General features: G+C 39.0%; 1 protein-coding gene across 4 annotated transcripts in view; it reads left to right on the top strand.

The window, feature by feature from the left end:
- Positions 1-12,841, top strand: part of LOC105842657 (protein winged eye) — a 106,079-nt gene that overhangs the window by 49,583 nt on the left and 43,655 nt on the right. For 3 of the 4 annotated variants that reach the window (XM_038017000.2, XM_062673452.1, XM_038016998.2), the window contains exons 2-7: positions 3,040-3,125; positions 4,260-4,328; positions 8,500-8,617; positions 11,101-11,275; positions 11,642-11,840; positions 12,249-12,353. In XM_038017000.2, coding sequence (XP_037872928.1) covers positions 3,068-3,125; positions 4,260-4,328; positions 8,500-8,617; positions 11,101-11,275; positions 11,642-11,840; positions 12,249-12,353 — 724 coding nt within the window. In that variant the 5' untranslated portion in view covers positions 3,040-3,067. Of the gene's footprint in view, positions 1-3,039; positions 3,126-4,259; positions 4,329-8,499; positions 8,618-11,100; positions 11,276-11,641; positions 11,841-12,248; positions 12,354-12,841 lie in introns of those variants that run through there. The other variant, XM_038017001.2, reaches the window with a different exon arrangement.

Genomic DNA, 12,841 nt, shown 5'->3' with positions numbered 1-12,841 from the left:
ACTACCGACTGCTGTACACACTACGTTGTAATTAGTTTTTTTTGTTTTGACGGCCTCTAACAATGGTTTTCATGTTAATTCGACTCTGTAATAGCACCTACTTGAAATAATTACGAGGTTAAAATAATTATTCGTATTTTCGTAACGTGTTATTGTTGTTTCGCCGTGTACCAACTTAATAATGTGTTTATAGTCCCTGTATTGTGTATTAGTTGATCATCAAATTTAACACTTTGATTGTCGCACTGAAATCATAGGTTTGCTTTGGTTTTGGACGCTACGGGCGCATTTTTGTGATTTATTATTGAAAGCGTACATTGAATTGACATTATTTTTGTTTTACTTAAAATTATCTTCTATTCATTTATAATGTTTAAAATGTCCATTTTAAATAGTCACGAGTTAGTTGATAAACGACGACTACAAAGGATAAAGTATCTTCTATCAAGAAACCAATTCGAGATTTTTATGCTGGATAGACCAATAGTTTAAATGCTTGTTAAATTCGGTACGTATCTTGAAATCGACAATTTTGTCAGATTTCATATTATTCTCGCTTATACCAACCGATACCGTAACCCGCTGTTGGTTTGACTATCCCGAAATCTATTCATGTGGCTAATTAAAAAGAAAATAAATATCGATCGAGAAACTACATTCGCCAAATAAATTCGCCAGAGAGACGCTGCGACGCGCGGACGAGACGAGGAAATAAATAAATAAACTCGCACGAATGATTCATATACCCACACAGTTTGTAATATTATTACCTCACATGAATATATTCTAATTAAATAATTTAAATACACATAAATTCTGCTCTCAATGGTAATAAAAAACTTTAGATCCTAAGTTACGGTAAGTGGTGTGTTTTTTGTTGTTTAGTTTTTTTTTATTAATCCAAATCGGTTACGTCAATTTGAAAGTGAACGACGATTCCGTGTACCAGGGCAGCATAAATGCGAAGAGCTCGAAATAACACGACTGACGCAGTACACGTAATAAAGCGAGTTATTCATCAGCGTACTCGCTCGGAGACTTGCTGTTACGTCTGCGAATTTATGTTGACCAAATAAAAAGTGGGCGTGGATATGTTTTACGTTTTAGATTTTGAACTTTTGAATCTTACGGGATTATTGTTATGTGTTCTGCTAACGGAGAGAATTGTGTGCGGATTTTCTAAAGTATAACGTTCAAACAGAGGTTAAAAGTTTACTGAGATTTTTAGTTCAGTGTTGCCAGCACAAGAATTACCTAGTTTTTTAACGAAATATTTTATTTAATGATGACCACAATAATGAAATGCGTGTGTCGGAGAGTTCGTTGCCAACGGCAATTTCTTTTTGGTGGAACAATTTATATGTTAAACCATACAATTGAGGCTTAAACCTCATACCTCAAAATGGGAACTCTTCGTCATAATTGACGAGTTCGACGAGGACAGTGATCTATGCATTAAAAAAATATGAGAAATGTGAACAATTTTGCCAAATACCTAATATCTTATCTTTTTTTTTTTATCCTACCTATGCTGATAGCCTTGAGAGGCTATTTCAGCTTCGCCCTAAGGTTTGTAGGTGAGCTCGCGGGGCTCAACCGGAGAGTTGCTAACACTGACCCTAGCAAGAGCAGTGCTTTGCAGAATCTACCACCGGATCGGAAACGCGACCCACTGAGAAGATCCGGCGAGAAACTCAGTGGGCTGTGTCTATGGGTTAGTTCGCTCGTCGAGCCCTTCGTCGCAAGCGACGGGTTCGACGAGGACGGTGACCGGATATCTTATCAATAACACGCACTCCGACAAGGAATCGAAACCGGAGCCCATGGCACAAAAATCCAGCTCATTAACTACTCTACATCTTTCGTCTATACGATCATTAAACAACTAATATATTATTATTATGTATTTTGTCGGGCGTTTTCTTTAATACAACAAAATAATGATTGCACTTGACATAACATATATTATTATGCCCGTAACGACGTGATATCGTATATTATCGCTACATCCGTGCCTTTTCACGAGAACGAGCGAGATAACATCATAATCTCACTTCCGCAGTTTAATTACGTTACGCTGTTGTGTTTAATTGAATAGGTTCATTACAATAACTATTATTTTAATGAAACTAATATTAAATAATTAAGTTACTAATAAATTTGGGTCATTACAATAACATTTCCATTCATTGTACCGTAATCTAATACAATTGTATGAAATTTTACAATTTAGGATACAAAAGGGCAAAGGGATCCCATTGGAAGGTTCATTCAAAGAGGTGTTAAAGAGAATAACCGGAATTTTATTGTATTCGTATTAAGGTGAATAAAAAAATATAAAAAACCTAGATTTTAATTGCATAGTCTTATTTGGAGCTACTATTGTAAGCACCAGTTTAACTGTACCACTGACATTGCTGATGTCCATAGACGACCATTCACCATCCGGCAGGCTGTATGAAGGTTTGCATATGATGTTAAAAAAATTGGTTTGAATGCCCGTATTTATATGGGTTGTATGAATATTCATTTAAATATTTGACTGAATGTCGTTACTATATTCAAGTTGTAAGTACATTTTGTAAATTAGGTTAAAATGTCTATAACATTTAAAATAATAATTACTATTAAGATATGAATAAACAAATAAATAATTACAAAGTAATAAGAAATAATCTCAATCATTCACTTTTGTGTAATAATAAAGGCATATAATAAATAACAATAAATTTTGAGAGTATTTGAACATGGATCACAATCTATCGATATTTTGGCCCCATATGACGTCAAGCGCAGTGAATTTGCATTCGGTCGCGCTTTGTAAAGTTCGCGCCACAAATGGGAACCAATTCCACAGAGAAATCAAATTTACCCGTTTCCAGATTCGTTGTATTTATTGCGATTTCATGTTTACCGGCCGCTCGCGATGAAATACGGTCGTCAGTTGTTTTAAAATAACTGCATATTTTAGAATATGCTCGTAAAATAATGTTTATGTTGTTGGTGTGTGCATAGTAGTCATGTATTGTGTTTTTACAGGTGGTGAGGTGGTCCGACACGAGAGGCGATGCTGGGCGGGGCGGCGGGGGGCGCCCGCTCCCGCCCGCCCTCTGACCTCCAACAAGGTATGCTCTCCTGGTACTTTCGTTTTCCTTGCTAACGTGTTTTTATATTTAAAAAAAAGCGCTTCCTTGTTTGACTGTACGTTTTGTACGTTATTTCTTTATCGATGACGTCACGAAACTCCTGGTCTTGTTTTCATTTTTGTATTCATCTTGCATTGAGTACTGGTGGTAGGACGTCTTATGAGTCCGCTCGGCCGTGAAGCAGTAATGCGTTTCGGTTTGAAGGATGGTGCGGCCGTCATACTGTTAAAATTGAGACCTTAGAACTCATATCTCAAGATAGGTAGTGGCATTTATGTTGTACATGTCTATGGGCCGTGAGCTGTCCATGGGTCGCTTAACCAATAATAAAAAAAAAAGGTTTAGTTGTTAGTAGGTACCGCCCATTACAGAGTTCATTCACAACGCTATAGCTACCCGAGCGGACTTATTACACGTCCTATCGCTAGTAATCACGCAAATTTAAACTTTTGTGTTTGACTTTATATACTTTTTGTTGTATTTGTCTTTGTTCAAAACATAATAAATATATTATGCGAACGATATCATTACTTATTTGGTCATATACACTACAACTATCAAATCAGAACTAAATACACGGAGTCAACTCTTGTAGTGACCACAGTCGAAAGATCCAAAGCATGGTACTACCTAAGAGCTGGCATGTACATTATTAAGGCCCTGTTTGACTAGTGTACCTACAAGTCTATTACCACACGCATATCGTGTGGACCATAGCACGCGACCAAAACGTGGAGTTCGGTCCAGTACATAAGTTAAAAGCGGTACCTGTGAATTTTTATTGCCTGTCTGTTCCGTATAAGAAATGTTGCCATTCCTATATGTTCAAAGAAGTTTTTTTAATGTTTGTTGCTCAGTTGGGTGACAGAGCTCACAGCCACCTAATGTTAATTGGTTACCGGAGCCTATAAAAATTTATAACGCAAATGCGGCCACCTACCTTGAGATATGAGTTCTAAGGTCTCAGTATAGTTACAACGGCTGCCCCACCCTTCAAACCGAAACACATTACTGCTTCACGACAGAAATAGGCGTGGTGGTGGTGCGGACTCAGAAGAGGTCCTACCACTAGTAATAATACTTATGATGCTTATATTGAATGTCTGTCTGTAGGTTTGGCTCGGTTCCCGCTGTACTCGCTGTTCCCAACACACGCTGCGAGCCGACCCAACGCTCACAAAGGTTAGTACAATTTCTTTTTCTTCCTATTCGTACACTCTTGACATAGTGGTCATGGTCATGCATCAGTCGGATCCTGCGATACCGACGCTCTCGCGATGCGACGCCATGTGGCATGGTGTTTCCTTCTTCCGATCCTATTTTCTTCTTGTAAAAGTTACAATAGTTCGCTCGTCGATTACAAAGAAGAATCGACGAGCGAACTCACCCATAGACACAGCCCACTAAGTTTCTCGCCGGCTCTTCTCAGTGGGTCGCGATTCTGATCCGGTGGTAGATTCTGCGAAGCACTGCTCTTGCTAGTGTTAGGAAATTCTCTCAGGCTGGGCTAGCTCACCTACCTCTTAGGCTACCAGTGAATAGGTAGGGAAAAAAATAAGCAACACATGCGGTTATTGCAGACTTACTGCCTCATGCTGTTGCGTAAGACTTATACCTCAAAGCACTGATAAGTGCGACGAGTCTTGCAAGAGTAACATTGTCCTAGAGGGAAGTTAATAGGTATAGGATTGTAAGAAGACTTGAATTAAAATCATATTATACAGTTTTTCGTGAATAAATGCCATTTGAACGTGAAAACTTTCAAAGGTTTAGTTTTTTGTGTTAATTAAATTGTCACACGTTAATTACCCTGTATAAAAGTTTAGGGCAAGATAAAGTGCATTGTAAAGTCTAGGCAAGTAGGTAGTAAATTGACAAGCCTCTTGCTTGTTTTGTGGTTCAGCGCTACATGTCGTGACTGCATCACCTTTGATCCGTTACTTAACGTAACTAAATAAAATCCACAAATAAAATAATCTTATATTAATTTGAAACGGCGCGCACGTCAGTCCTCGCTCGCCGGCGTGACAACCGTGAAGATGTGGCTGACGGATAGGCCCCGGGGCGCGGTGTATTTAGACAAGCCATAATTTCGGGTATCGGATTAAACCTTTTTCATTTTAATAAAGTCGCTTTTTACTGGTGACTACGCACGGGTTGGTATCACCGCCCTGTCTATTTCAGCCGTGAAGCAGTAATGCGTTTCGGTTTGAAGGGTGGGGCAGCCTTTGTATACTGAGACCTTACTTACTACCTTAACTCATATCTCAAAGGCGGGTGGCGGTGCACGTGAAAGAAGTGAAACTTCTTTTGCGGTGTGTACTATTGTAGTTTTCATGTGAGTTTTTTGAATGCTGAGGAAATCGTCGCTTTTTTGCCTATGCATTGGGAACGGTAGGCGGAGTATGCCAAAACAGAATTTATTTCTTAAGTTTCTCTCGCCGGTCCCCAAATCACCATACGGAAGACACCCGGATAGAATACACCCTGTATAGTTTCCGAGAATGCTCCCAAAACACCCCCTATAATTTGATTAAGATTTTATCTTTGAAAATCGTTTGGCTTTTTTGGTGTAACTAAAGATACGAAGTTTAGGGTAAATATGGCTCTAAGCGTTGGAAGCTGACAATATATCTTTGAAATACAAACACGACTACAAAGTCTCAACTGATCTATATATATTCAGGTGGAATGGTTCGCTCGCGGTCCGGTATTAAGGAACCGTATTGAAAATACGATTTGTTATTTCGATCGCATGTCTTAAGACGAATGTCGGTATTTACACTGACTATGGACCCTGTTATCCTCTCGACATCAGGTCGGTCGGGTGCTGCTCTGCCCAACTCAAGCAATAAAAAGTAAAGTTTGCGTCTGTAAGTTGGTGATATGGTAGTGTTACGAGCTGGGCTCAGGATAATTACAACTCTTCACCGAAACACTAATTGACACAATCAATTAAATTATTAGGAAACTTGAGGTAGACTTCGCTATCACAATTCACTTTTTCGCTGGGCTTCTGGTGATCTAATCGTTGATTCACTTTGAATAGAACTGAATTCATTGCGCCTGTTACGCTCGTATAGTCGTTTCGACTGCCTACAATGTTTCTCGTACATTCTAGATCTCTGTAATCTTCGAGAATCATCTAGGCCATCGGAATACTGGCGCTACCCCTGGAACGTTCGAGAATGATATAGAATATTCGAGAGACGTTCTAGTTATTTCGAGATCTGTTTTTGCTATCCGACGACAGATGACGTTAGATAGGAAATATTAATACTCTTACCAGCATCACAGTGTGTACGATAATTCAAGAATCAATTCTGAACATTTGCTTTTGATGAGAATAACCACGACTGTTCTTCATAATTTGGAAATATTTACTGTCAGTCATTAGTAACTCACAGCAGCGTCTTAAAATGACGAGCGTTCCTCAAGTGTAGGTTCCAGCATTTGCTGAACCACAGACTCGTGGGAAACTCGTCTGTAAATCAGCCAAATCATTCTTTGTGCCCCTTTAAAATACATTTGCCGTTTTGATTGCCAACACAAATATGTATTTTCTGATAAATGTATTGCGTGTTTCTGCCTGCTCTCCGGAGTGACAACCGTGAAAATGTGTCAGTCCATCAGGGGCCGGGGGCTGACGCGTCCGGTATGTACTTTAGACGTGCGCTCCCGCTCCTGGCCTGCCGTCGACTGATCATATCAATTTTATTAATTTTGGTTACGATTTAAAAATAACATCTTGCGATCCTGAGTTCCTGGTACTTTTTCTTGTCACTGCAGTGGTCTCTTGTTCTTCAAGGTAGCGATGACAGAATGGCTCCTTTACTATCTTCGTCTTAATTGGACACGGTTTTTGCTGTAGGAATACTGTATAATCATTAAATAATTCATTTCGCCGTAAAAAAGAATAATTAAAAAATAGCATATATAATTATGTATATCACAAATGCTACTTCTATCTCTTCTATTATCTTTCTACTATTTAAGAACAACTTAAGACACACAATATTCCTCTTAACGGTACCTGTTTACTACATACGTGACACGGGGATTCCATATGCCCCGTTCTGCTGAGACATTTGTATGTTTAAACTAACTATTGGAAGTGCGGGCTTTCTATCAAGTCATCATCGTCATAGTCGATTACTCTTCGGTACAGTCGTGATCATGTGGAATCCTTGTTTATTAAAGCCTCGACAGTTGTTCTCTATAGTTCGCGAACTGGGGCTTGGCGTATGCACTCGTTAAATGGGGCTTGGTAAGGATTTTCACCTGACCAGTCCAGCGTAGGGGGTTTCGTCCACGAGATCTTTTATCATTGACCCTACCAGGATCAACAAGTTTTTCGATCGACTCTGCTGGCCGTCGCGATCAAGTACATATTCAAGATAGCCCAAATAACATATGCTAAGATCTTTATTTTTCTCTCTTCCCCTACCAATAACTCGGTCCCTTGTTGCATAACTCGCATATGTGCATTATGCTGCATGTCTTCATTCCGCTCCGGTCTTCCCAAGACTATATTAATTAATCGTTAAGCTTCGGATAACGTTATTAAAGTTTCTGTCAACAGTTAAAACTGGCACAGATGCGCGGGAGTCGCCGAACGACATGGGGTAATTAAGGCCCCTGCGACACACCGAAATAGTCTATTTGTAACCGACATGTGTACGTCCTGGACTGAGTAACGTTCTTTGTTCAATGATTATATCGCCGAGTGAATTCCTCAGGGTTGCACCTTCTGATTAATGGGTCTAGTTTTCCTGTGCTAGGGCGTCGGTGAATTCGTTTCTAACTACCTTGTAAGGTGCACTGGCTGTTATCCGCAACTTCGGCCGAGATCAAGGAATAGTTTCGATGCAGTTTTCGACGGGAATGAGATGTTTTTTCGGGATAAAAGATTAGCCTATGTCAATCTCATGTCCGAATACTATTTCCTTTAAAAACGTTTTTCCTTTAAAAATAAAAAAATAGCTTTTTAAAATTACACTATTCTTTTTACAACTATCTGTTATTTATCCACCGCTGTAGTACGCTGACAATTGGCCAAAAATACAAAAGGCAACTGACCGGAACCGATGGAGGCTGACAGTCGACAAGCTAAAACGGAGTCACGATCCTCAGCAATGAGGGAGCGATGGAGAAGAAGAAAGAAGAAAGTAGTACGCTGATAGGCAAAAAAAAACAATAAATGTGATAATCTGAATGGTGCTTTAGTTTAAGAGTTTACGTTCAAGCAAGGATATTGTATCGTTTTGTACCACCATCCTCGGCACGGAGACTTGACGCAGTAGACGTGTCCATTGTTACGATCAAGCCCTAAACGGCTTTCATCTGTTGGCAGTGACAGAGAGCCTGTTCTCAACCTCGCTGTCGACCTTCGGCGTGCCGACTCCTCCGCCGAACTCACCCCTGCACCTAGAGCTATACAACTGCTCGCAGAGGGTCGTCATCACTGACAAGTTAGTATTTTTATTTAGCAAAAGCCTACAGTAGCAAACAGTCCGGATGGAGCCGATAGAACGTCTTGTGAGTCCGCGCGGGTAGGTAACACCGCCCTGCCTATTTTTCTCGTGAAGCAGTAATGCATTTCGGTTTGAAGGGTGGGACAGCCTGCCAAGTCATGCTTCTAGGTCTTAGAAAGTAAGGACACGTAATGTCGGGTATGTTGACGGGTGCTAGAGATAGGCAACCTGTTAGTTATGCGCTTGCGTTGATCTGGAATTGAGTTTGATCAGCTCTAACCTGGTCTGCCAGCTGAGAAAAAATCAAGGGTTTATTTCGGATTCGTATCCATATTGTACGGACAAAGTTATTAGTTCCAGGGCTGTAAACTTTGCTTCGACTAAAATTTTAGAGATCTGTAAGATAGAAAAGCCCGCAATTTCAATAAGAAATATGACAGAAACGCGGTAAATTATTTTCAAGCTACGTTTATCAAATATCGATTTGGTGATAAAAAAAAGAAGGTATAAAACATCGTTAATGGTTTAAATCGAAGTCACGGCCTAAAAAAACGCACTCTTGCGAAAACCAGACAACAAGACGAACCGCCCAGTCGTCCGTGACCACCGTGGAATGATTAATCGGCAGATGTAACTGTTTCTTATAGTATAGTGGTTACTGGAGCCCATAGACATCAGCCGTCAGCGATATTGCCTACTTTCAGAGATACCATGGAAGCTACAGCTACATTGGTATAACAGCTATTGTAGCCATCAAATTGGAAAAGAAACAATTTAGCTATGATAACTGCCACAGACCACTTGCTTTAGTCTCTCAGCTTGAGCCCGCGAGCTCACCTTTCAGCAGGTGCGAAGCTGAAATAGCCTCTTAGACTACCAGCGACTAGGTAGGAAAAAACATTGAATCGTAAGGTTCAAGTTTCTATTTATAGCAGGTGATATCTATGATCCTACCCGCCATCCGAAAACATGATTGCTTTCCTATAAACAAAGAAAAACCTATGCTAAATAAAAATATGTATGCTTTGTAGAATTGATGACAATTCGCGGCTCTTTTGTTACCTAATAAATATAGCTACCTACTGTTTGTTACCTAATAGCTTACCTACAGGTAGATAGAAAAACAGGCTCTTTCCGCTTTTTTTTTGGTGTAGTGTATAACTTAGATATAAATTCGCTCTTAATTTGTTACTGATCAGTGTATATATCTTCCTTATTTGGAAGAAAACATGCCGTTTCTATCTATTCCGAAGAACTGTTTAAAGACTTAATTTATACATTGCTATCTTGGGTTTTCATTTTCTTAGTACCTCGTCCGTCTTTCTACGTGATTTTCACCGACTTCAAAACGTCCGCTTAACTTGAAAATTCATACAGGCATCAAGGATCGATGAAAAATCGAATTATATTATTACTTTAGCCTAAAATCCCGACAGGCTAATAAATAATTTTATGTTTGTCTTATTGTATTAGAGTTTTTTAGTTACTAAGTTGAATTAAATAGATAGTACGCTTATGCGACCATAATACTACCCACTTGGCCATCATTCGTGCGTAGTATTATGACCTATTTTCTTGATTTGAGAAACGACACAGCATATGATGTCGCACGATCTGTCCATCACATCTGTTCTTGCTACAAAGCAATCATGCATTCATGTTACGTGTCCACGGACCTGTTTATAGAGTTGTGTACTCTAGGTATTCCATTAGTGTGTTTAAATAAAAGGCTCCTAGTGCACTAGTGTAAAGCTAAGGAGTGCTTGTAATTAGGCCAATAAACTAGTGGTCCCGCAGTAGTCGAAATTCGACTATAATTAATCGAAATCATAAGTTTAAACATTATTATGGTTCTATTGTCAAACGCTATTATACTTCTATAATATAATCACAGATTTCGCCAAAACTACATTAAAGCTAAATATTATTAAAGATAAACAATATTAATCTATTCTCAGTTTGACCACCGACTTTAAACAATAACAAAAGTTTGACAATTGACAATAAACAAAGAGTATAATAATTATATGTCTGTGTGTATCAAATACATGGAAGTGTGTGTATTTTTATTTATTTATTAAAAATGTAATTCAAAAAAAATATTAGCATTCGGCACTCCTCTACATTCTTTCAAATTTCATACTCATCCTTCAGCGCAATTTTCGTAAAAAGGTTTACAAAGTTTTTGTTTCACATATTAATATCTAGATATTCGTTTTTTAGTAAGTATTTGGATACGATTCGCGATGAACTCATCGACTAGGTTATATACTCAAGTAATCAAAATGCCTTCACGAATGATTTCTACGATCAAAGGAATATTGTCATCGAACCTGCAAAAATATTCATAATTTTTTTCTCATCCCGAATATCTTATAATCTGCAATCGCGTATCAAGAATACTCTGAAGAGGCTCAGAGGAATGAATTGACGACAAAAAAGAAGATTGACATTTAATAAGTTTCAATGTATTTGTACAGGGAGTCCAGCAAAATGGAAGAGGCGAAGTTGACAAAGTGCATCTCCGAGTCTCTCTGCTGCCCTGGTGACGCGCGGCCCGCGCTCGAGGGCGTCGGCCTGATGACACCGCTCACTATCAAAACGGAACAGGCCAAACGATCCTGTAACACTTGTCTCACTAATTCACCTAAAAAGGTTCGTTTTTTAAATAACCGGGTCGTCTTATCATATTATCATTTTATTTCGAATGTCAAATTATTCGATACAGTTATGGAAATTGTTTTTATTAAAATGTTGTTAAAGATTATTATGGCATTGTGATATACGACTTTTTTTTTGGATAGCGGTCATCTTTACAAAAATATTTTTTTTAAGTGATCCATAGCCAGCAAAAATAATTAGTAGGTGGATATTAAATGTTGATAAGCTGTTTGAATGCGTAAAATCAAACGTAATTCGAAAAACCGCTTTAAGGTAATAGGACAATGGTATCTGTAAAGTAAATTCTGACTCGATCATGAAACCCGACCTTGTCAATCTACAATAACATTTCCCCATTAGATTATACACACGGACGGCGGCTGCAGCCGGACCAACCCTGTGACCTGGCTAGGAGTGGCCGGTCAGAATCTGCAGGTCCAAGTGAAACGGGAGCCCCAGCAGCTCCACGTCTCCGAGCTAGTAGCTGTTAAATTGGAACAGGCGTCCCCTGGAACGAAGCCCGACAATCCGCCCGCTATACCGGCCTCTTTAAACAACGGTAACTCTTACAGACTCATGATCTCCTGGTACTTTCGCTGCGATAATGCGGAAACAGCGCGGATACATCGGTCTCTATTTACTATTAATATTCTCCTTGTATGTTGGTGTTTGTCTGTATCTATTGTACGAACAAACACATACCGTCCTCTTCTGTTCCGTAGAAATTAATTTATTAATTGTATTCTGTGATTATGCGATAGGCCGCTTGTTCATCAGTTTTTACGCGACTACATAAACTTAAACTTTTAACATCATTTATATATATTATATATACACGCGTGCTTTTCATTATAAAATGCCTTGAATAGTGTTAAACATAAATTCCGTCTGCTTTAATATGCTTTTTGTGAGGATATATTTTTGGTAGAGGCACAAAAACGGGTTCGAAATGTAATTATGGTTTCAGGTTCAATTCCCGTTGGTATAGCGGTCGCGAGACAGCGAGTGGGCGATGCCGGCCTGCTCGCCGCGCTGTCGCAAAAAGACACCCAACAACGCATGCACGATATCGGTAAGTAATACCTAATTACAATACAGAACAATAGATAATTACTAATATAAGGCTAGTTTTTGCTTTCCTGTTGCGATTCATTGTGTTCGAAAATCGAATTCTGTTGTTAATTTATACAAAAATTCCACTCACAAAAACTCATTCAATTCAGATTAGATACGCGAGTCGCGTGCTTCTGTATAGACGGCCTTATCTGTGAAGGCGTATCGATAGCTTGCGTCATCGACGTTCCGAACGACTTCTTGCCGTTCATGTTTTCCTAGTACCACTATGTATTTACTATGATGCGCTTGGTAATGAAAAAAAAGTAAATTGAACGATACTCGAAGGCCAATTACTTTCAAGCCTGATTACTTATTCGTCTATTGTACATAGAGGTGGAATTCAGTATGTCGTGTGACTATGAAGACTACGACTATAATGCATATTGTATAAGTTTCTCTAATATGAGGCAGATATAATTTTCCTATCGTTTATTGCGCAAACTA

The sequence above is a fragment of the Bombyx mori genome, chromosome 17 (genome assembly GCF_030269925.1).
Source record: "Bombyx mori chromosome 17, ASM3026992v2".
Lineage (NCBI taxonomy): Eukaryota > Metazoa > Arthropoda > Insecta > Lepidoptera > Bombycidae > Bombyx > Bombyx mori.
Note: the sequence above shows the minus strand (reverse complement) of the source record. Positions and strands in the feature narration are given on the sequence as shown.